Source organism: Cervus canadensis, chromosome 3 (genome assembly GCF_019320065.1).
Source record: "Cervus canadensis isolate Bull #8, Minnesota chromosome 3, ASM1932006v1, whole genome shotgun sequence".
Taxonomy (NCBI): domain Eukaryota; kingdom Metazoa; phylum Chordata; class Mammalia; order Artiodactyla; family Cervidae; genus Cervus; species Cervus canadensis.
The window spans coordinates 66830564-66856216 of record NC_057388.1 but is presented as its reverse complement, the minus strand read 5'-3'; the positions used below and the strand labels follow the sequence as shown (position 1 = coordinate 66856216).

Below are 25653 nucleotides of genomic sequence, written 5' to 3'. Positions count from 1 at the left end.
TTTTCATGTATGCAACTTTTCTGGGTAGAAAATTCATTTTGATTCTCCTGGGTTCTTCCCAGGATGTGCCAGGTTGAGCTGAAGTGTAAGAACCAGTGGGAATGTGGAATTAGTGGGATTAAATTTGGAACTTCTGTTATCATTTCCCATGGACTTGATGTGGTTTAAGGAAATGTGGTTATGAATATTTCAAAAAATGGTCCTATCTGTTCCCTGTTCCTAGAAAATATCCCAGTAGGCAATCTTGGAAGGTCCTCAGACATTGTAACTGCTACATGAGTAGGAATTACACTCAGAGAACTTTGCCTTTAAATGTTAACTACAATGATAATAAAACACATGCCAGGCCCTCTGCTAACCGCTTTATCTACATTCTTTCTGAGAGAATAATCCGCTGATAAATATTTAGCTCCAGGTCAGAGGCCAGGGCAAGGTGACCCCATGTTTTACTAATTTGATATTGGTAAGAACTTCCTGAACAAAAGTCATTACATTTCTTTTCATTATATCTTGTTTTTGTCACTAAGACACCAGAAAGCAGAGATTAACTTGTTAATTTACAAAATAAATTCTAAAGGCCAAGAGTTTGTTGTGCTGTGTGTGTGTATTCAGTTGTGTCCGATTCTTTGCAACCCCATGGACTGTAAATCACAAAAAAGAATCACAAGAATTCGATAAGCTTTTTCTTTCTGAGACTGGTCCTCTTAATAGAAAGTAAAATTGCAAAATGTGTATCTGTAGTTCTTAGGATCTTCTGGGTTTGGGTGTGGCCTGGATTCTGGCTTTGCGTAGAAGGGGTAAAAGTGGGACTAGGAAGGCAGCCAGGGGCCTCCATTAATTATCATCACTTAGGATTAAGGCAAAACTTTTTCCCCTTCAGATTCTAGTAATATATATTTCCTAGCAAACAGTACTAAGTTATATCTGGTAATGATTTAGGAAAATGTTTTTTACTTTTAAGACCTGAAAGCTGTGGACTCTGCATTTCTTGAGTCGAGGCATGTTACGGAATTTCATTTAATATCTGGTATATACGTTATTTTTGTTAGTTAAAAAATTGCAAATTATACCCTCAACTAAATTTTCAAGTTGTAACCCATTCAAGTTTTGAGTACCAATGACCAGAATGTATATTTATTCCTTTAAACTAAGACTATGTAGAAAATAATTATGTTCCTGTTATATTAAATGATTTATAAATATTACTTTTCATAAGTAGAGAAGACAGTATTTACTGTCCATAAATAGAGAAGAAATAGTACAGACGGAAAAGGCAGAACATGAAACACTTGCATAACTACATAGACATTTAAATAAAGGAATCCGGTTTCTCTTTGAATAATTCAGTCAGAGGCACGCTGTCTCTGGCCTCAGTCTGCCCTGCGGGGCAGGTCTACCAAGACTTTTATCAAAACGCTACACAGCTCTCCCAAGGGGATGTCTGAGGAGCTGAGGTCAAAGGAAGAGACTTTGGAACTTATCGGACTATAAGGTCATCTGAGGAAAAAAATAAAACCAACAAAAAAGGGCTTTACTTTTTGTTTTTCATGTTGCCACAAAGAGAATTTCAAAAGTCCAAAACAAAGGTCTTCATATAGTTGTTTTTTGAAAAGGAAAACCCCAAAGAACCTAGACTTTACTTTTAATAGCCTTTTGAGCAGATCTTTGCTTTAACTGGAATGCAATTTTTAAATGCCAGCTTAGTATTTCCAGTTAAGATTGATAGGGACTCCAACAGCATCAGCGACACCGAGCACTCAGATAGTGGATTCTAATACCATTCTCCAGTGGCAGGAGCTGGACTCCTTGGAGAAATGGCTGGTTCTAGACCTGGGGCAGGACATAAACAGGATGAGCCTGGAGCATCTTGTACTACAGAAGCATCTTGTACTGCCAGGAAGTAAGGAAATGCTAAAAGAAAAAGCCCCACAGTGATAAGTGATGAACGACTCAAAAACAAAGAAACAAACAGAAAAATAAACCAAAAACCCTCATACAAAATGCCCCCAGTGGTAGGGGTATGGGCATAGAAGCCAACTGAAAGAGCTCCCGTGGCCAATTTGAATGACAAAATAAAGTAGTACAGGATTGCTACTAAAGTATCCAGTACAAAATAAAATCCATGAGTCTATACTGGTTAAATAAGTGATTAAATAAATGAGGAGGAATAGACACATTTCCCTTACAAAACAATACCAAATAATTTATGCAGATACCCTGCCTTCAGATAATTCCAGACTTTTAAGTGTGGGCTGCACATAGTGATTTTCTTCTAAAGAGTATAGGATGGGAAATGGAGAAAAAAAGGTTAACTGCACACTGGGGGAACCTCATAAATACTACATCAGCTAGGTAATCAAGGTTACCATCAACAGTGATAAGTTATGCACTGGACAGGATATGATGAAAATGGCAGTTTACCTCTGTGGTTCTCCTCCCTGAGACATACTACTCCAATCTAATCATGAGGAAAACACCAGACAAGTCCTGATTGGGGGACATTCTACAAAATACTTGACGGATAATCATCAAAACTATTGAGGTCATTTAAAGTATTTATTTTTACTTATTTGGCTGTGCCAGGTCTTAGTTGCAGCACATGGGATCTAGTTCTCCTGACCAGGGATTGAACCCTTTGCACTGGGGGCACCGAGTCTTAGCCACTGGACCACTATGAAAGTCCCCTGAGGTAATTTAAAGAAAAAAAAAGAAGGGAAGTCTGAGGAACTGTCAGAGCCAAAAGGAGCCTAAGGAGACATGACTACTAAAGGTACTGTGGTGTCCTGGATAGGATCCAGGAATAGCAAAAGGACATTAGGGAAAAATTGAGGAAATCTAAACAATACTAATGCACCACTATTGGCTCATTAATAGGACAAAGGTACCATACTAATATAAGACGTAATAATAGGGGAAACTGGGTATGAGGTAAATAGGAAATCTTTGTTCTGTTTTCCCAATAATTTTGTAAATATAAAATAGGACTAAATTTAAAAGTTTACTTTAAAAAATTAGTCGGGAATATAATTGGGGGAAATCAGTAATACTGTTATTTCGGACTTGTATCAGCCTCTTCTCTTGCCTGATTAAGGAAAAAAAGAACTATGAAAAGTATAACTTGTCCTTACACTGTCTTAAGACATATAGATGGCCAATATTTTTTTCTTGACTATAACAGGGAAGGAAAATACAGTTGCCTACTTACCCTACTGTTGAATTAGGTGGTTTGGGCAGCCTAGAATAAAAACAGGAAACAAATCCTAATTTATATTAAGGACTTTTAAAAGCTCACATTTTTATTAGCGACTTGCTTAACAATAAAGAAGTATCCCATTTGCAAACTACAGAGTCTTTATGATACTGATTGACTTTCTGGAACAATCAGTATTAGCCAGACAGATATGATATTATCATATCTCAGTTGTCTGTTGGTCAATTTTTTCCATTAAGCTTATTCTAACTTCAGCCCCACTCACCACTCTGCATTTCTAACTTATTCTAGTGATAATAGAGCTTTAGTTCTTACTGACTTCACGCTCATAGGCAAAGCACCTAAGTGCTCTGAGGTAGCCTGACACCATGCATGTGGTGCAATTCCATGACCTAAAGTGACCTGAGTGTGGCCTGGTTGGAGAAAACATATAAGTACAGTATGTGCTTTGCCCCTTTGCCCAGAATTGCTCACCTCTCATGAGAGTAAATGTTGCCCAGTTGCAGAGAGGCCAGAACAAAACTGAACAAGTTCTCAGAGGCATACCTTTTCTGAATCACTTCACTATTAGAAGGTTGTGTATTTACTCATTGCTCTGGGCTCTACGTGCCAAGAAATAACACTGCAGCCCAGGGACAAAGTCCACACTAGAGAAGGACTGTCATCAACTTTCATTGGATTTCAGCAATTAGTTTCAGCCTATACAAATATTTCTGAAATATTTCGGTTATGAAAAATGAACAGAATGCTATCAGTCAACAGTAAAGGCAGTAAAATTGAAGATACTGTTTGCTTTTTTATATGTTCCTCTATTTAGAAAGTGGTACATAAGCCATATAATTTTATCAGTCTATAAAGTATTGTAAACACACAATCCACATGCACCGTAAAAGGTTTATATCTTTATTTGGACTCTAAGTTTGTTGGAACTAAAAAAAAAAAAGGCATGCCTTCCAGTTAAATTTCTGGTTGAGTAGGGGATGGAAAGCAATGAATATAAGAATCTATGAGATTGAGAGCTATCAGATTGACTATTATATATGAAACATTATATCAGCATTTAAGATTTTTCTCATTTAGCTGATTTTGACAAGTACTTACCTAAAATTAATTTGATTCAATACGGAAAAAATTGTGTGTGTGTGTATGTATATAACTGAAATCACTTTGCTATACACTTGAAACTAATACATGGTAAATGAACTGTACTTCAATTAAAAAAACAAAATGGAAAAATAAGAATAAAAATTAAAAAAGAAAAAGCTTTTTTAAAAATTCAAAGTTTGAAAGGATAAAATGAAAATAAAAAATGCTCAGAGACACGAATTCCTTGACCTGAACCTATCCATGATTTTACTGCCACTCTCTACTTTTCAGTTTATTAATCCCAAAGGGAAAAAGGCCTAGCAACCACAAATTTCATAGCTTTTTGGCTCCCTCTTGTGGCTGAACTCTATATTAATTTATTATCTATAAACAGAACTAATGTTAGTATTTTCATTTTTACTTCAGTGAGGTCAGTGTTTTATTTTTATCTGAAAATTACAAAGTAGGCCTTTGTAATATATACAACAAACTATTTCAATGAGCAAAAAAGAATATACTAGAAAATAATTCCTCTAAGCAAAGAGTAATTAAGTATTTTTTATCCAAAAGAGAAACTTACAGAGTAATTTTATTAAGAGTTATTTGTAGATTGTCATAACAAACCACTTTCATAAAATTCTGATTAAAATTTTTATTGAGGGCACTGGGGCTTTTTCTATGACCCTCTTAAGAAATGTAACAGATTCTTATTAGATTGAATAACAAAGTCAAAGGCAGGGAAATGGGTCAAGAGGACCTCTATGAATCTTTTTGAACATTACTATTCCATCTTTCTGATTTTTTTTCTTTGTTCAAATGCAACAAACTATTAGTAGGTTTTAGTCTATTTTATTCTTGTTCTTTTGGTCTTGGTTTCTATAATCAATGATCTCTATTTAAAAAAAGGAAGACTTTTGTTTTTCTAGAAGTTCCCTAGACTTGAGGAAAATTTGGGGACTTTTAAAATTTTGCATATAACTCATTTCCACTTAAAAAATGTTATTTGATTTCACATAAGGAAAAGAAACCTCAAACTTACAAAGAATCATTTCCGTAGATGTCACTTTTTTTGTTCTGTGACAAATAATAATATTGTTCAATAGGAAGCTTTCTGAAAAGAAAGAAAAGATTAAATTGAACATCTTTTTAATGGCAGTGTAATGGTGAAATAGTAAAAGATAAATAGACGAATACAACCATATATACGTGGTAATTCAGTACATGAAAAGATGGCATTTTACATTAGTGGGAAAAGGCTTATTTTTTAATAAACAATGTAGGAAAAATTCACTAGCCATTTGGAAAAAAGGATTTCAACTTCATACTATTCACAGAGATAATTTAGATGGATTAAAAATCTAAGGAATTGGTGAAAAGCATACAAATATTAAAATAAATATAGGAATATGTTTTTTTTCTTGGTGGTAGGGAAAACATTTTAAATAAGATTTTAAAAAACTCAACAATCAAAAGGAAATTTGATAACATTAAATGAAAAATTTTTGAAAAGGACTTCCCTGGTGGCTCAGTGGTAAAGAATCTGTTTGTCAATGCAGGTGACATGGGTTTGAGTCCTGATCTGGGAAAATCCCACATACTGAGGAGCAACTCAGGCCATGCACCCCAACTTCTGAGCCTGTGATCTAGAGCCTAGGAGTCACAACTACTGAGCCCATATGCTGCAACTACTGAAGCCCGTGTGCCCTAGAGCCTGTGTTCCACAACAAGAGTGTGTGTGTGTTAGTTGCTCAGTTGTCCAACTCTTTGCAACCCCATGGACTGTAGCACACCAGGCTCCTTTGTCCATGGAATTCTTTGCAACAACAGAAGTCACTGCAATGAGAAGCCCATGTACCACAACTAGAAAGTAGTTCCCACTTGCCAAAAGTAAAAAAAGCCTGTGCAACACAGCCAGCACAGCCAAAAATAAATAGAAAAAAAATTAAAAAAAAAGATAAGGAGAATTTATAAAAATTTAAGACAAGACAGTATAAAAAAACTCAAATAAAACAAAGATTAGAAAAATTATTCATAATAAATACATATAGGGTTAATATCCAGAACATAAAGAACCAGTAAGAATCTATAGCTAAAAACAAGCAATAAAAATGAGCAAAGAATAAGAACAGAAAGGAAATATAAATGGTCAAAAATAAGAAAACAAATGTAAGAAAAAAGTACTCAGTCTAATCAGAGAAATGCATTCTGAAAATCAAGATAAGCTTTTTATTCTATAGATAGGCAAAAATTGTACAGTCTGATAATGTTAGTACAGTTGGCTAAGAATAGGGCAAAATGGATACTTTTAGATACTACTATGGGAATATAAAGCATTTTGGGGCTAAAATTAAAAATAACTCATATATTGTGATCCATAACTTCTACTTAGAATTTTCCCTGGAGAAACATTTGTGTATTGAGGTCAAGTAAGCCTGTATAAAGATATTCCTACATTTAGTTAATACAAGAGAAGAAAAAGAAAATACAAGAATGGCTAAATAATTTAATACATCCATACTGTGAAACACTATGAGAAATTTAAAGAATCAGATATATCCATATTTACAATCTTTAGATTGCAGTTTTAGGTTCATGGCAAGGTTGAGAGATTTGAAGGTAGAGAGATCATCAAACACCCTTTAACTCACACATGCTTAGCCTCCCCTGTTGGGGTCCTTTAATGGACCGGAACCTTGTGGTATGGAGTCGACGATAAGAAAGTGAAAGAGAGAAAGAGAGAGAGAGAAAGAGAGAGAGAGAGAGACAAAAAAGACCCGGGGACCTAAGCTCTGATGGAGCAAAGGTGCTTTAATGATTTTTCTATGAGTATATATAGGCTGCAGTACAAGAAACTTCTTTCGGGAATGATAGAGATCAGAAAACCAAATGTACAGCAACCGTTACCAAGGGAACAAGGGGTAATGTTAGTCACAAGGTCAGGAGACAATCCATATCTCAAGAAAGGGGAAGGAGATTAAGCTGTTTTGTCCTAAGGAGAATGTTTACTAAAGGAGACTCATGCTTGCCTCACACAATGACCTCAGTTCCTGGGAGCAGCGTGCTGTTCCGCTTGAAGAGGGACAAAGGACTCATGAGAGACAGCATGTAGGAATCCTCCCATCAAACATTCCCTGACACTCCCCCATTATCAACATCTCTCACAAGAGTGGTACATTTGCTAGGATTGATGAACTTCCACTGACACATCATTATCACCTGAAGTCCATAGTCACCGCAGCCTTCATTCTTGGCACTTGTGATATTTTAATACACACTGTAGTGCTGAACTCAGTATCTTTTGAACACCCATCCTACCTCTCATCTACCCAACATAGACTCCAAAGTACTCGCTTTCTCAGTCTTTGAGATTGGTCCTAGAGTGTGAGGGTTATTCATTCCCCACAAGAATGCTCACCAACAGAATCTCACAACTGAGGGTGTTCTCAATTAGCTAGATACTCTGTGGGCATCTATCAGGCTTTCTCCAGTCACCCAGTGCTTTCTTGGTGGCTTCATAAACTAAACTAAATTATTACAGAGGCAGGAACAGAAGTTCTCATGTATGAACTCAGCAACACGAAACTCCCCTTCATCAAAACTGGTCTGGCTACATTTAAGTTTACCAGCAGAAGTTACCAATAATCTTAAGTAATTCATAGAGAAAAATCTCCCTGGGTGTACTAGTCACCCACCTGGTGGGTGGTTGACTACATTAGACCCCTGCATCATGAAAGATGACTTATCCTCACAGGAACCTCTAACTAAGGATTTCCCTTTCCTCCTCACTACATTGCTGCCAGTTACATCATCAGTGGAATGTAACTGAATGCCTTATTCACTGCATGACATCTTTTTTTTTTTTTTTTACTGCATGACATCTTAAACAGTATTACTCTTGACTAAGGAACTCAATTTATCACAAAAAGAAATAAGGTACTGGTTGAATTTAAACGATTCACTGGCCTTGTCATATTTACAGAATGCTAGAATGGCCTATTGATGATTCAGCTATGGCTCAGTGTTGTCCTAAAGAGTGTGGCACATGCTCTGAATTGGTGACCAATAAATACTTTCCCCTGTAGCCAGAATGCATGGTCTAAAAAGTACGGGGGGAAGTGGAAGTGAGGCCCCTCACTGTTTTTATTACACTTGAGAAAATTTTTACTTCCTCCCCAGCCACCTTGAGCTTTGCTCATTTAGAGGTTAAGGGAGAAATGCTGCCACCAGATGACATAACAATGGTCCCACTGAACTGGAAGCTGAACTGATGATGTAATCTGGGGCTCCTTGTGACTCTGGAGAAACAAGGCAAGAAAGAATTATTCCAAATAGGCTGGGATGATAGATCCTAAATGTGAAGGGCAAGAGGATTGGCGCTCTACCAAGCTGGGGAAAAGGAGCATTTCTAGAACTGGGAGTATCTTTTGGACACCTCTTAACATTGCTCCCAGTGGCATAAAATTCATAGAATAGTGTAGTAGCTGCACAAGGCAGAACCACTAACAGCTTAGTTTTTTTGTTGTTGTTTTTTAAGATTTAAGTGTATTTATTTCGCTGTGTTGGGTCTTTGTTGTTGTGCGGGGCTACTCTCTGGTTGCGGTGTGCGGGCTGCTCATTGCCATGGCTCTGCTTGTCTCAGGGCACAGACTCTCGGGCACGTGGGCTTCAGCAGTTGGGGCTCCCAGGCTCTAGAGCACAGCCTCAGTTGTTGTGGCCCATGGGCTTATTAGTTTCTCCTTGTCATATGAGAGCTTCCCTGATCAGGGATCAAACCCATGTCTCCTGCATCGGCAGGCAGATTCGTTACCACTGAGCCCCCAGGGAAGCCCCAAGGGAAGCTTAGATCTTTTAGGAACAAAACTTGGGGTTCCACCAGGTGAAGGCTTCCCTCGTGGCTCAGACAGTGAAAGAATCTGGAATACAGGAGACCTGGGTTCGATCCCTGGGTCAGGAAGAGCCCCTGGAAAGGGAATGGCAACCCACTCGGTATTCTGGCCTGGAGAATTCCATGACAGAGGAGCCTGGTGGGCTACAGTCCACGGGATCACAAAGAGTCGGACACAGTTGAGCAACTAACACACACACACACACACACTCACACACACACACACTAGGTAATAAATTCCTATGGGCTGAGGGCAAGGGAACTTGAAATATTTTTAAGAGATAAATATGATAATGATAACATTTAATTGATAAAAATGATAACATTTAACACAAAAGGGTGTGACAAGAGCCAAATATATTAACCTGCATTTCTGAGTCAGGAGTGATTGACAGTCTAATTGGAACAAATATTTCATTTCCCAAGTATCCTAGGGCTGCATTCCATAAGATACTAAGACTTCTTTCTCATAAGAAGCTAGTCTTTTGCTTTCTTTTTACCCACTATAATTCTGAATATACTTCTAAGTCTTTTAGAATATTGTACATTTTTTTAACATACAAATTCTGGGGACCAGAACTATAAACTCCATGAGGAGCTATAGCTTAATCTCAACAATGCTTGCTATATTCAAATGACTGAATAAATGAATAGCTGGAATGAGTGAATGAATGAACAGATGAAAAGAATGTGGACTATGGAGTTAAATAAACCTGGATTCAAATCCCCATTCTGAAACTTCATATTGTCTGACCCAAGGAAAGGTACTGAACCTCTTGGGTCTCTATTGTAAAGCCAGGATAACAATTTCCACTTTACAAAGATATTAAAAATCTATATTATATTAGAAAGTAAGTTCCACGAGAGTGGGGGCTTAAACAAATCTGTTGAATGAGTTAATGAACTTGAGGTCCTATCTTCAATGTGTCAATATTTGCATCTTTCCAATTGGACTTTTCATTTGTCTGCTTTTTATTACTTTATCGAAGCTTTCATAAGGATACCACATGTCCCTATTGGTATTGTTTTCCTCTCTAGCTGTGGCCTATTTATTTATTTTAACTGCTTTAGAACAAAAAACTATTTAGCTAGATTGTTAGTAAACTAGGTAGCCAGGATTGTTAGATAAAGCAGGAGTAAGCAGGCTCTGCGTGGAGAAGCTTCAATGGATTTTGTTTGGAGTAAATTTCATGCTTAGTAGTTAATGTGACATTTAATTTACTGCTCAGATTGTGTGTGTGTGTGTGTGTTTTATCTTCAGTTTTAACTGGCCTTTGAATAAATTTGCTGAAAGGGTAACTTTAAGACATAAATGATGACTGAAATATTTTAATACTTGAAAACAATGTCCATTAGATTCTAATGACTATAGATTGTTAAAAAAAAAATTCAAGTCAACAACATTTGTAGAAATTAGGCCATCTATTTGCTCAAGCCAAAAAAATTAATCTCTCTCAGGAATGTTACTTCATTTTAGATAAAATATGATTAGCAAGGGAATTAGATTAATCAAAATTTCTGATCACATACTTAAACATCTCTAAGGAGAACAAAGATATTTATAACATATTTTTACTGACTTCACAATTAGAAATTATATAATTAGTGTTCCCATCTGTATCTTTTCATAAATAATAAAAGTTTAGAAGTAGATGTAAGTTAACAAAGGACTCACAATAGAAACACAGAAAATTGAATAATAATGACCTCTATGTGAGGGACTGAAAGTTTATTTACCTTGGCCAGATTTCTCCACCAAATCCATAATGCTGATGTCCTTTGCCCATGACTCTAGGAGGTTCACATTTCGGCCTGTGTTCCTCAGGGAGCGAAATGGGCATTATCCCTCCATATTCCCTTTCAGCGCCCCATGGAAGCCTACATCGTTGGAGTGACTGTCTTAATTTCTGATACCTGCAGAAAAAGAGAGATTTTTGAAATATTAATGGCTTCAGAGTGGAATGCTATGGTCTGAATGTTTGTGTCCTTCCCACACCCAAATTTATGTATTTAAATCCTAATGTCCAATGTGATGATATAAAAAGGTGGGATCTTCTGGAAGTGACTAGGTCAGGAGGAGCCGTCATGAATGGGACTAATGCTCTTGTAAGAGAGATTCCAGAGAGCTTATTAGCACTTCTACAATGCGGAAGTGAGCTAGAATGAGAAGGACCTTGTTAGAAATATAAATTCTCAGGCTCCATCCAGATCCAGGAATCAGAATTGGGGGGTGTAGTGAGGTGTTGAGCCCTATAATCTGTTTTTCTTTAATTTATTTTTTAATTGGAGGACAATTGCTTTATCATGCTGCATTGGTTTCTGCCATACAACAGTGTGAATCAGTCACAATTATATAATATATATATATATATATATCCCCTCCCTCCTGAGCCTCCCTCTCCTCTCCCCATCCCACCCCTTTAAGCTGTAATCTGCTTTAAACAAGCCCTCCAGATGATTCCTTTGCATGCTAAACTTTAGAAGTACTGCCTTATTCAACAAATTACCTTCCATAGAACAATAGTTCTCCAATTGTTCCACCCTTTACAACTATACCATTCTGTAGGTTGAAGACATGGAAATTTCCTAAATTGGCTGGTAGGGCTAGTCTCATCTTAAAAACTGGTAGTTCAGGAGAAGGCAACGGCAACCCACTCCAGTATTCTTGCCCGGAGAATCCCATGGTCAGAGGAGCCTGGTGGGCTACAGTCCATGAGGCCTCAAGAGTCAAGACACAACTTAGTGACTAAACCACCACCTAGACGGGTTAGCTGAGAACTGGAGCCACCTGGAAGTTAAGTGGAGGGTTGGACGGGGGTGCAGGGTTCTGTCTGGGGGAGACAGTAGCCTTGGGCTGACCGAGGCAGGGAGCTGCCAGAGACGCTGCTCAAGAAGTTGTTCCTGACCGGAGAAAGAGCAAAGTTCAGATGTAGGCTTAGAAAAACAGGCAACTTGACCAAAGGCAGCGGATCAAGCCAGCCCAACTGGTTCATGAATGTAGTTTAATTAAATGAATCTGGATGGGAACAGAAATAGATGAAGGGACCACAGAGTGACTGGAGAGTGGAGAGGGCTCAGCAGGGTCTGGCTGAGCTCACCCGAAGCCTAGGTAAGGAATCTGGGACCAGGCAGAGAAGGGACATAAAGGCAACTGGGAAGTAGTTTGGGGAGGTCTTAGAAGGCAATCTGACTTCTCTTCGGAGGGTGTTTTGAGCTGGTTGGGTTAGCAGCCAAAAGAAATGGAATTCAAAATGGAATTGGGGCCTCCATACCCTTGGTGTTGGCCCAGCAAATATTTCTTAGTTGCCACTGGCCTGAAGAAGCTATGTTGTAAACTCTCTCATCCCTTTGATTGTGTACTTTATACCTTTCTTCCCCCCCCCCACCCCCCCGGCCCCGTTTCTTAATAAATGCTTTTGAAAAATGTGAAAAAAAAAAAAAAACAACTGGTAGTTCAGAGGACTTTCTCTGCTCTTTCTCAACAAGGGAGTGAAGGGCAAGGACACATATTCACTGTTGTAAAAATGCTTCATAGGAAGTACTCAATGGATGTCTGTGAAATGAATTGCATGCCTGAGTGAATGAAAAAGGCCAAAGAGACTGATTTGTTTCCTGGACTGCTTCTTATGACACAATATGAAAACTTTAGGCTAGGAAGAAGCCCTCACAAAACTCTTAATCTGTCTAAAGACCTGTGTCCTAATTAGGAAGGATTTCATGTCTTCCAGTTTCCACTAGTGGCAATCAATTATTTAGACTAACCATCCCACTAAAAATACATTAAAATGCTGGAAAAATAGCTTTGGGGTTGGTGACCATGTGGAGGTGGCGGCGGGGGGGAGAGTGGGGCCCTCAGACTTCATGGAAGTTCAGTGCCCCAATCCACATACTTGCCCTATGCACCTCTTCCACCTGACTGTTGTTAAGTTATATCCTCTTATAATAAAGCAGTAATCTGTCACCAAGAAATGAACAGCACAATGTTCTAGAGAACAAAGAACAATGATTCATCACAGTTTCCACAGCACAACAAAGAGGACAGGTCATTGCAGACAGACTCTGGCACACTCACCACGGAATCCCCAGGATATGGCACTGTGCCTTGCAAATATATGCTCAATAAATACTGACTAGGTGGTTTTCCTTGAGAGCAGACAGTGACATGATAATTTTAGAAAGGGGACCCATTGAACTTTGGGTCAAATTTTCTTGGAGAAGTTGAATTCTATTTTTATTTGACTGTTTTGATTTTCCTTGAGCAAACAACACAAAATGTTGAAAAGAAAAGCATCTTCTTAAAAGCAACTCATTGTTAACAAGACAGAAAGAGACATCAGGGTTCCACAAGAGGGGAAACAGGAATCCGGAAAGGTAAGCAAGCACAGAAGCCACTTTGGCCCTTCAGTCAGTTCAGTTCAGTTCAGTCGCTCAGTCGTGTCTGACTCTTTGCGACCCCATGAATCGCAGCATGCTAGGCCTCCCTGTCCATCACCAACTCCCGGAGTCTACCCAAACCCATGCCCATCGAGTCGGTGATGCCATCCAGCCATCTCATCCTCTGTCGTCCCCTTCTCCTCCTGCCCCCAATCCCTCCCAGCATCAGGGTCTTTCCAATGAGTCAACTCTTCGCATGAGGTGGCCAAAGTATTGGAGTTTCAGCTTCAGCATCAGTCCTTCCAATAAACACCCAGGACTGATCTCCTGTAGGATGGACTAGTTGGATCTCCTTGCAGTCCAAGGGACTCTCAAGAGTCTTCTTCAACACCATAGTTCAAAAGCATCAATTTTTTTGGTGCCCAGCTTTCTTCACAAGGCAGTGCTAATTCTGGCAAATTTCATTTTTGCTTTAAGGGCATTGCAGGGGGAGAAGCACAGAAATCAGTCAGGTGAGGAATCTAAAGGAAGCCATCCCTACCGTAAACTGGGACCCTAAAAGACTGCCCTCTCATGTTAAAGGTGAGTCAGGAAAAACCAGCTCTCTCATTTTCTCCCCAAATTTGCACTTGCCCATGACTTGAACTTGAATTTAAGTGGTCAGAGATAGATAGCATACCCCCTATTCATATATATGCAAGACCAACAGGATCCCCTTCTGGAGGAAGGATTCTTGGGTGAATCATTGTCTAGGATGAGTTCTAAAGGATGAGTAGGACTTTTCTGGGTGCAAGAGAGGGAGGACCCTAAGCAGGGGCGATATCATGGAAGAAGGCCTAGAGAGTTGAAAGGTTATGGAATTGAAAATTCCTGACAGTGTTGGCTCCAGAATCCTTCTTGGGGAAGACTTGCTTGTTTGATCAAGTATTTTGTTAGGCCACTTGGAGAAGTGACAGAGACTCTGCAAGTACAGGTGTTGATAAGGACTCAAGCAACCCAAGATTTACTAAGCTGCTCAGCAGTGGAAGGGATTTGCTGTTTTACTCTTGAGAGAGGAAGATGAGGGGAAAGAGAAGTAGAGGGAGAGGAAGAAAAGAGGCCAGCAGGATGCTAAGGGATCATAGTGAGTGAAAAGCCATTGGGGGAACTCTGATGGTAGCTAGGATAAAGAACTTTTAAATACAGAAGCTATGGCTTATAAGGGATTTTTAGTTATATATTATATGGTATGATGTGATTCTTCCTTCAGACCCTTACCTGATCAGTGAAATTTACCAGGCTCACAAATGCTCTATGTAGATGAGGTCTTTGGAGGCAACTAAAAAATGACTGTTTCACATCTGGGTCAAAATGTTGAACAGAAGCAGAATATGTGGACCCTGGTACCCAAAGTCAGTTATGGTCATCTCCACCCCATCCTGGGGATTTTGGTACATTTTGAGGAAGGCTTTGGGTTACCAGAATGTATGGAATAAAGATTTGAGTGGAACTTAGCTGAATCTTAAGGGCTGAAAAGACAGCTGAATTTTAGGCTATATCAGAAGAGCTGATACAGAATATTGAAATTTGAGGCACAGTAGAGAAGAGCTGCTTGAGAGGGGAAGCAAGAGAGGAAGATAAGGGTAACACCCTGCATGATCTCACAGACCCTTTGGATGATACCTTCTGAGCAATGGGGACCCAGTTAGAAACATGGGAAGGGAACTCAGAGATAACAGATGTGGACAGCAGAGCTTCTTTCTTCTCTGCACCCATGCACTGGTTTAGTGTCAACCTCCTGCACAAATTTGCTCAAAGAACTAACTCTTGGGACTGTCATACAATGGAATATATTATCTCAAAGTCACTACATAGGGGTTGGCAAACTATGACCCACAGGCCAAATCCAACCTACTGCTGTTTTTGGAAGTAAAATTTTATTGGAATACAGCCATGACCATTCATTTCTATACTGGCTACTGTCTATGACTGTTTTCCTGCTACAACAGCAGAGCTGAGTAGTTTGACAGAGACTGAAAGTGAAAAAAGTGAAAGTGTATCTGACTCTTTGCAACCCCATGGACTGTAGCCTGCCAGGCTCCTCTGTCCATGGAATTCTCTAGGCAAGCCAGGGTCTCCTGCATTGTAGGCAGATTCCTTACCATCTTAGCCACCAGAGAAGCCCTTGACAGAGACTATAGAGCCTTAAGTATTCACTATCTGGTCCTTTAAGGAAGAAGTCTGCCACCCCCTACACCAGCTAGTCAAGGAGAATCTGGTGTCCACTGATTGGGGATACTGGAGAAGGGATGCAGGTATTCTGTTCTCAGACCTCTGAGGTATGAACTATGACTATAATCAATAGACACAGTGTGGGGGCATGACAAGTGAAAAATATTTAAATACATTTGATTAATGGCAACCTAAGCTTTAATATCTAAGTTTTTAAAAGTTACATTTAAATTAGATGAGTCAATTTCTCAGCATCTGACCCTCATATATTACACTAGCCTAGGAAGATGAGCCAGTAGAGTATGTTAATCAATCATTTGGGTTGGCATTCATCTAAAACCAGTAAGTTGCAGGAAACCATTTAAAACAAAAGGCAAAGCACAAAGAAGTCATATTTCTCTTTCACTGTAGGGTCTCATATCCCTACCCCTTAGCTTTAATATTAACAGAATTTATAGAAGGAACTAATTAAATGAAATATTAAAGTTTCAGTATTAAATAATTTTATAGCTTATATAATACATGTCTCCTAGGCAAATAACAATAAGTTATTAGTGCTGAAATCTGTAGCCACATAAAATTAATGTTTACTTGTTTAAGAGAAAGATATGTTTCCTGTAGATGAACCAATATCTTTCTTTGGAGTCACTTTACAGGATTTTGATTTGGGGGGCTGAATTTAGCCAATAACGATTGGAAGGCATGATTAAAGGAAAGGCTAGAACAAACATATGCTTATTTTTTGACAGGAAGCTAACAGTTAAAAACAAAACAACAAACAAACCCCCAAACCGCAGGAATCAGAAAGCAATGGGATGAACACAGAAATAAAATGGAACTTGTAATTAAATCTTAAGCAATTCTCAAGACACTTCCTTAATTGATGTTTATCTTCCTAATGGACTAGGAAGGAGATGTCAGTTGAATGGAAAAAGGAGGTAGGCATATGTGGTTTTGAGTATCTGTACCTGCCACTGTTAAATTTTCAATGGAAAAAACACAAAAGAATGCCATTCACTTATTAATACTTTTTAAGGAGATCAAGTAATTATACATAATAGTGACTAATATAATTGTCCCAAAACATACCAGTGAAGAAAGCAACTGATGTACAAAGATTAATTTGCCCTTGGTCACTGGGTAAACTAGACCATAATCCTGGTTTTCATGTTTTCAGTGCTTTCTGCTAGCCCAGTGACTCTCAAAACAAGTTGAAAAATACTAAAAATGCAGATCCCCTAGATCTAACCCAGACCCAGTGAGTCAGAGTGTCTACAGATAGAGCTTGAGTGTGGGCTAAGACACTTTAGTGGCGCCCAACTCCTTGCGACCCTTTGGACTGGAGCTTGCTGGGCTCCTCTGTCCAAGAGATTCTCTGGACAAGACTACTGGAGTGAGTTGCTGGGTTGCCATTTCCTTCTCCAGGGGATCTTCCTGACTCAGGGATCAAACCCTTGTCTACTGCATCTCCTGCATTGCAGGTGGATTCTTCACCACTGAGCCACAGGGGAAGCCCAAAGACAGAGCTTGGGAATCTATTTTCAGGACACTTGTCATGTTATTTTGATGTGCCGAGTTACCAGACTAGTGGCGGGTAACAACTGAATTAGACTGTGCTGCCTATTCTGGAAAGAAAAAAAAAAGTAGCTGGATGAGAGGAAACAATTTTTCATCTCTGTTTAAATTGCCGAGTTAGTTCAAAATATATTATAATATTTAAGAAGCCATCCCTTTACGTACAGCCACACTTAGAAAATTAAGCTGCTGAGAGCTAATACATTACGACTTGTATTCATCCTTACCATTATGAAGAGTAATCCCTAAAAGCCAGCAGATTTTTGTTCTTCATTGTTTTGTTCTGTTTTTGAGATACCTTGAGGTTTGAGTTGGGAGCCATATACCCTGAACCTGGTTTGGAAGAAGTAAGCCCCAGTGTGGATACGGTAGAGTTACCAATGTTGCCCTGATGACATGTTCTAGAGAAGCTGAGGAATACTACTGAGAGAAAAGAGAACTTCTATCTCTGTAAGCTGCCCAGCCACTATTTAAAGGGAGTTAAATGGGAGGGGGAGGTTCTGAGAATACATGATCATCCTGGTTTTCCCATTTGGGGACCAGGAAGGGAAAAACTTCACATGGAATAAAGTGAAAAGCAAATTTTATTTATTAGGAACTAGGAACATGGTTGTACCTAGATACTGCTTCAAATAATACCTTAATATATTTATAGGTAATTGAGTACATGCTGTGTTTAATTTTGTAGTCAGTTAAAGAAACTATACACAAAAACATATTAATGACCCAGATAACCACGATGGTGTGATAGCTCACCTAAAGCCAGACATCCTGGAGTGTGAAGTCAAGTGGGCCTTAGGAAGTATCACTACAAACAAAGCTAGTGGAGGTGATGGAATTCCAGCTGAGCTATTTCAAATCCTAAAAGATGATGCTGTGAAAGTGCTGCACTCAATATGCCAGCAAATTTGGAAAACAGCCATGGCCACAGGACTGGAAAAGGTCAGTTTTCATTCCAATCCCAAAGAAGGGCATTGCCAAAGAATGTTCAAACTACCTCACTATTGCACATATTTCACATGCTAGCAAGGTAATGCTCAAAATTCGCCAAGTTAAGCTTCAGCAGTACATGAACTGAGAACTCCCAGATGTTCAAGCTGGATTTAGAAAAGTCAGAAGAACCAGAGATCAAATTGCCAACATCCCCTGGATCACAGAAAAATCAAGAGAATTCCAGAAAAATATCTAGTTCTGCTTTATTGACTATGCTAAAGCCTTTGACTGTGTGGATCACAACAAACTGTGGAAAATTCTTAAAAAGATGGGAAAAGAAGACCACCTTACCAGCCTCCTGTGAAACCAGTATGCAGGTCAAGAAGCAACAGTGAGAATCAGACATGGAACAATGGACTGGTTCCAAACTGGGAAAGGAGTACATCAAGGCTGTATATTTTCACCTTGTTATATGCAGAGTACATCATGAGAAATGCCGGGCTGGATGAAGCACAAGCTAGAATCAAGATTGCTGGGAGAAATATCAATAACCTCAAATATGCAGATGACCACCCTCGTGTCAGAAAGCAAAGAGGAACCAAAGAGCCTCTTGATAAAGGTGAAAGAGGAAAATGAAAAAGCTGGCTTAAAACTCAACCTTCAGAAAACTAAGGTCATGGCATCTGGCCCCATCACTTCATGGCAAACAGATGGGGAAACAATGGAAACAGAGACAGACTTTATTTTCTTGGGCTCCAAAATCACTGCAGATGGTGACTGCAGCCATGAAATTAAAAGACGCTTGCTCCTTGGAAGAAAAGTTATGACCAACCTAGACAGCATATTAAAAAGCAGAGACATTACTTTGCCAACAACGGTCTGTCTAGTCAAAACTATGGTTTTTCCAGTAGTCACATATGGATGTAAGCATTGGACCATCAGAAGGCTGAACAATGAAGAACTGATGCTTTGGAACTGTGGTGTTAGAGAAGACTCTTGAGAGTCCTGTGGACTGCAAGATCAAACCAGTCAATCCTAAAGGAAATCAACCCTGAATATTCATTGGAGGGACTGACGCTGAAGCTCCAATACTTTGGTCACCTGATTCAAAAAGCCTATGCATAAGAAAAAACCCTAATGCTGGCAAAGACTGAAGGCAGGAGGAGAAGGGGACGACAGAGGATGAGATGGTTGGTTGGCATCACCGACTCAATGGATATGAGTCTGAGCAAGCTCCAGGAGATCGTGAAGGACAGGGAAGCATGATGTGCTGTAGTCCATGGGGTCTCAGAGTCAGACATGAATGAGTGACTGAAACACAGCAATGAAAAGCAATATTTTCCCTGACGTTCACAAGGCTTCCCTGGTGGTTCAGTGGTAAAGCATCTGCCTGCCAATTCAGAAGACACAGGTTTAATCTCTGGTCCAGGAAGATCCCACATGCTGAGAAGCAACTAAGCCTGTTCGCCACAACTACTAAGCCTGTATTCTACAGAGTCCAAGAGCCACAACTGCTGAGCCCTCACGCCCTAGAGCCAGTGCTCTGCAACAAAAGAAGCCCCTGCAATGAGAAACCTCAGCATCGCAACTAGAGCGTAGCCCCCATTCTCCTCAATTAGAGAAAAGCCCATACTTAATGAAGCCCTAGCACGCCAAAAACAAAGAAACAAAATTAATTCAAAATGAAGGAACAGATCATTCTAGAGTTCTAGAATGCAGTAGATGAATATTTGATGTTTGCCTTTTAAAAATATACAGTACCTTTTTACTTCTTTCCAAGTTACTAACAGATGTGGACACTTCAAAGTTTAGTTCATTGTCATATTATGCCTTCCCAGTGATGTGATACACAGAAGAGGTCCATAACCTTAAATGCTTTTTCTCACAAAACAAAAATACAGTAATATATTAAAACCTTTTATAATTGTTTGCATTCTCCAGTCTTTGTCTTACCTGTCCTCTGAGGCAGTTGGGCGAGTAGTCGTTTGTAGTGGAGTGTGCAATTCATTAGAGTAAAAGGTCTCTGACAGTATGTCAGCTCCTTCAAGCTCCCTGCAGCAGTAGGGCCGGCCATGAATTACCTCCATGCTTCTTGGCTAAAAGGGCACAACCTGGAAAAAGAAAAGGAGGGCGCACTTGGTTAAAGAGTCACTGACTTAGTTGCTGTCACACTGACCCTCCCTCAGGGCGGGCAGGAAACTGGCTTAGTACTGCTCAGTAGTTCAACCGAAGTCTGCTTAGAAATCATGGGTTCCTATCCTTGGGGTGAGCCCTATCTGTGGGCCCTTGGGTGTCCTTTCAGTAACAGATAGCAACTTAAGTTCTATGTAAACCAATTTCAACTGAAACAAATCCACAAAGTGGAAGAGGTTCTAAAGTAGAGTATGAATGATGAGTGGATGACACGTGGACTCATTTAAGGCCTCTACCTGGCGGGCATTGACTGACCTTCGATTCTTGCATCAATTTTAACCGTAATTATTCAAGAAAACTCAGCGGATTCCCCCTGCCCGGGTCTTTTTTTTTTTTTTTTAAAGCAGGGAGACCCAGCATCCAACAGAATTAACACCTGTGCTTCTAAGGTCTTCAAGGATTCTAGTCGGGAGGTTCTTGGCAGAGGTGGAGAATCAGACGTGCAGCACAAGTGAGACCCCAAAGTGAGAATTCCACCCCTCCTTGGGACTTGATGAGGGAAGCAAAAGATGCGCCTTGGCCAGGACCGGCCTAAGCCTAGCCTTCAGGGCCATCAACGCCCTGCCGATCGGTGCCTCGGGGTTCCGACGCACCTTGGGACATCAGCCTGGAAGCCTTAGGCGGCAGAGCCTCCCTTTCCCCTCCCTAGAGCTGGCGGGCCTCTGCGGGGCGTGGAATTCCGCCGTCGTCCGCACCTGCGGCCCGGGGGAGCTTGCGTGCAGGTGCGGGTGAAGGAGAGAGAGGGCCGGCGGGCAGGCCAGGCGTGGGGTTGAGGGTGCCTGTGACGGCGACCGTGACCGTGGCAATAGGTAATGCATGCTTGCCGGGCGGCGGGCTTCGGAGAGGAGAGCAGGGGCGGCGGTGGGCTCTTAGAAGTTTCGGAAGAAGCCAGCCCACGAACTCTTGGAACCCGCAAGAACTGGAAGCCGGAAGGAAGGTGGGGAATGAGGGGTAGACTCCCAGTCCACGCGCGAAAGGAGTTCTTCCGGCACCCCAGCCCGTCGTCCCCGCCCCTTTATCCGCCCCTCCCTTCGCCCCTGGCCCCGCCCCCTTGCGCCCCTTGGCGCCCTCTGCAGGCCGTATCACATGCTCCTTCGAGGGCTGCTTGGTCCAGGCGACTCCCGGCCCTGGGGCCCGCGCGTTCTCTGCTGTGTACTGGGGCGGTGGAGGAGTGCGGTGCCAGGGAGACTCTGATGAGGTGGGAGCCTCCAACACATCCGTGTTCCTTACCCTCAATGGGGAACAGTGCGGCCTTATCGAGGGTGGCCTCCGCAGGACTCAGCACGTGCAGCCCCTACATTATGCCAGGCCGAGGCTCTTCCTACCCTAGGTGGGTGCGGACAGGGCAAACAGGCAGTGTGCCTGCGGTGATCTACCCGATCAGCAAAGACCTCGCCCCGCTTCCATTACCTTTGTTACCACCCCCCTTCCCCCCGCCCCCCAATCCTCCCCGAAGAAACCAACGTGAACCACGATTCTGCACCTACGGGACCACGAGTTTCTGTGATGGCTAAGGACAGGACCCCTGGGAAGGACCCTGATGTGGGAAGGTTGGTTACTTTTGCGGGGAGAGGCTGGAACTGAGCCTGCAGGAACACGGGGGAAGGTGGGGACAAGAACGACCACCTTTCAGAAGGGCGGTATAACAGAGCTGTTCTCTGCCTGTTTCCCAACTTTTTAATCAAGCCACTAGTGGGTATTCATTTTGTGCTGTGCCTTCCAGGTGAGTGTTCGCTGACGTGAGGGAAGGAAAGCTGCGTTAGAGTAGACCAGGGGGTAATTTTGTATTCCTGGTCTGTTTCTTTGTCCTTGCACCTCTCTCAGAGTCCAGTAGTTACCAGCCACTAAACCAGGAAGTGTAGATTTTTCAGGAGGCAGAGTTGTGAATTAGGTGAAGTTTGACTTTCTTTTTGACCCCGTTAACATTTTTTTACCCGAAAAATTTCTCATAGAAGTTCACCTCAGCCTTTTTGCTGCTTTGTGTGTGCAGGATACCCATGACATTATCTTGTCAGCCCAGCCTTTTATGTGCCTGGCCTCCCAGGACTTTACCTACTTCACCTTTGTCCAGATTTCCTCATGGCTTGATTCTTCCTGGGAGGTAATAACTGAGTGTCATAAATCAGTGACATATGATGAATCTGTGTCACTAGCCACATGTTAGTATGTAATGGGTGTTTGTGATACCAAGAAAGTTGAGGAAACTATAAGTTGATTGACTAGGATATGTGGTGATAGCTTCCTGGTGGGTTTGAAAGTTTATTTTGGTCAAATGACTGTTGTTGTTTAGTCACTCAGTTGTGTTGAACTCTTTGTGACCCCACGGACTGTGGCCTGCCAGGCTCCACTGTCCAGGGATTGTCCAGGCAAGAATACTGGAGTGGGTTGCCATGCCCTCCTCCAGGGGATATTTCCAACCCAGAGACCTAACTCATTGGCAAGTAGGTTCTTTACCACTAGCACCACCTGGGAAGCCAGAGTATAAAGGTTAGGAAAATTTAATTATTTTTGCCTTTGTTATTTTCAAGTAAAATTTACAGGCAAGAATAAGTTTTTTGCCAGATCTTTTAAAAAACAATTGTTTTCTTTGGAAATGTTTTTACATCTGCAAGATTCTAAAGGATGTCAGGATTGGGTCTATTATTTGACCAACACTCCTTAATCTAGGCTTTTATGATTTAATTCACACCATCTCAGCCATCTGGTGATATGTATGTGACCCCCAACGACACATGTCATAGTTGTTGTTTAGTCGCTAAGTCGTGACCAACTCTTTTGCAACCGCATGGACTGTAGCTCACCAGGATCCTCTGTCCATGGAATCTCTTGGGCCAAGAATACTGGAGTGGGTTGCCATTTCCTTCTCCAGGGGATCTTCCCAGCCCAGAGAAGCCACTTTACTTCCCTAGAGTGGGTCAAAGATATTTATTACAATAAGAAAAAAAGCCCTGGATCAGATTCTGTGTGGATTTTCCCTATAGACTGGAGTGGGATTTCCCAGGCAAGAATTTTGAAGTGGGTTGCCGTTCCCTTCTCCAAAGGATCTTCCTGGTACAGGGATTGAACCCACATCTCCTGCATTGCAGACAGATTCCTTACCATGTGAACCATCAAGGAAACCTCAATTTATACAGTGCTGTATGTCAATTATATTAATAAAACTGGAAAAAAGATCAAAATAAAAATATTCATATCTGCCAAGGAGTACTAAGTCTCTTAAAGTTTTATTCATTATCAAATGCCACTGGGGTTGCAAAGAATTGGACATGACTGAGCAATTAATACTAACTGTATAAATTGGGAATCCATGGTGGCTCAGTGGTAAAGAATCTGCCCACCAATGCAGGAGACTTGGGTTCAATTATGGGTTGGGAAGAGCCTGTAGAGAAGGAAATGGCAACCTATTCCATTATTTTTGCCTGGGAAATCCTGGCAAAAAGGATTGCCAGGAGAGGAGTCTGGTGGGCTATAGTCCAGAGGGCCACAAGAGTTGGACATGACTTAACGATTAAACCACTACCACTGTATAAATTTAAGGTGTACAGCATAATGACATGACATATGTTTTATGAAAATGAGGGACTTCCCTGGTGGTCAGAGGCTAAGACTTCAAGCTTCCAATGCAGGGCACCTGGGTTTGATCCCTGGTTTGGGAACTAGATCTTGCATGTAGCAACTAAGACCATCACAGACAAATATTCAATTAGTAATAGATAATAGATAAATACTTTAAAAAAGAAGATGAATAAAGGAAAGCCTCATTCAAAATGGAGTTGGGCAGACCTAAGGGGGAGCTTTCATACACATACCAGTCATCACAGTTTACACATTACAGCCAGAAGAAGCTTAATTTACAGCAGGAAGAAGGAAGATTTTCTTCTTGCCTGGAAATAATCCAGCCAATGAGAAACTGTTACAACCCTGAAATCTCCTCCAGTGAACTTTTAAACAAATAGCCCCTCCCACCTTCCACTTTTCCATTATTCTTCTATAAAAGAATACTCCTTCTTTTGGTCTCCAAACTATGGGATTCACTGGTGGCTCAGACGGTAAAGAGTCTGCCTGCAATGGGTCGGGAAGATCCCTTGGAGAAGGAAATGGCAACCCACTCCAGTATTCTTGCCTGGAAAATCCCATGGACAGAAGAGCCTGGTGGGCTACAGTCCATGGGGTCACAGAGTTTAACACAACTGAGCAATTTCACTTTTCACCTTTGGTCTTCACCTATGGTTTGCTGTAGTTTCCATGGCCCAAAGGGCAATTCATGTGGCATTCCCAAATAAATTGAATTTTGCTGGCTAACCTGTTACCATTTTCTTTTAAAGGTTCACATTACTTGGTGTCAGAAGGGGTATTTGAAGGAGTTGATCCCTAAAGAACTAACGATCCTGGGAATCATGCCTGGTACCCAGTTGATCCCCTTGTGTTCTTCACTCTTTTGGTCTGGTAAGTCTCCTCTCAGATTCAAGCTCATTCCTTTTGATTGAGCGCTCTCCAACTTTTTAGGGGGATCTGTTTTTGTTTTCGTGATGCTATTGCCCTCTGTGTGAGCACTCATTTGTTTTCTGAACCTCTGGTTTTGACGTATGGGATCCCAATTCTCTAAATTTTCTCAGGAGAGTCCTCCTTCTGGGACCACGGCTTACTTTGTGTTCAAAACGGCATATTTTCAACTAAATGGACCAACTTAATTAAAAATAGTTTAGAACTCCAATGGTCACCATGGGGAACTTTCAACCTCTTCATTACTGATAACTGTACATGTATTAAACCAATGGTCTGTGGATAAAATAATAATGTTTATGAATCAATACTGGTGAGGAAATATTAATATAATAATATAATATTAATAATATATATTAATAATATAATAATATTAATAAGGCCTCACGAAGTGCCTACTTTGCTTGTCCCAAACCTGTTCAAAATATATTCCTGGGAAACTGTCTGCACTGCCCCTGAATACTTTATTTAAAAAAAATTTTAACATTAAAACATTTTTAATTTTCTATTGGAGTTTAGTTGATTTACAGTATTGTGTTAGTTTCAGGTGTAGAGCAAAGTGATTCAGTTAACATATACGTATATCTATTCTTTCTCAGATTGTTTTTTCTGAACAGGTATGAAATGATAGTTATTATATGAAATTGGCTTAAGCAATATGGTGGCTATTAAGTGCAAATCT

At 40.6% G+C, this 25653-nt stretch overlaps 1 protein-coding gene and 1 long non-coding RNA gene across 3 annotated transcripts in view; one reads left to right on the top strand and one right to left on the bottom strand.

Moving 5' to 3' along the window:
• Positions 1-21392, bottom strand: part of C3H7orf31 (chromosome 3 C7orf31 homolog) — a 40926-nt gene extending 19534 nt beyond the window's left edge. The window contains exons 1-5 of the mRNA XM_043463368.1: positions 21062-21392; positions 20229-20386; positions 10920-11096; positions 5337-5408; positions 3206-3235 (exon numbers count right to left, since the gene is read on the bottom strand). Coding sequence (XP_043319303.1) covers positions 3206-3235; positions 5337-5408; positions 10920-11096; positions 20229-20362 — 413 coding nt within the window. The 5' untranslated portion in view covers positions 20363-20386; positions 21062-21392. The remainder of the gene's footprint in view (positions 1-3205; positions 3236-5336; positions 5409-10919; positions 11097-20228; positions 20387-21061) is intronic.
• LOC122438481 overlaps positions 1-25653 on the top strand; it is a 171939-nt gene that overhangs the window by 26830 nt on the left and 119456 nt on the right. The window contains exons 2-3 of one of the 2 annotated variants that reach the window (XR_006268570.1): positions 14034-14138; positions 24794-24914. This is a non-coding gene — a long non-coding RNA (uncharacterized LOC122438481). The remainder of the gene's footprint in view (positions 1-14033; positions 14139-24793; positions 24915-25653) is intronic. The other variant, XR_006268569.1, reaches the window with a different exon arrangement.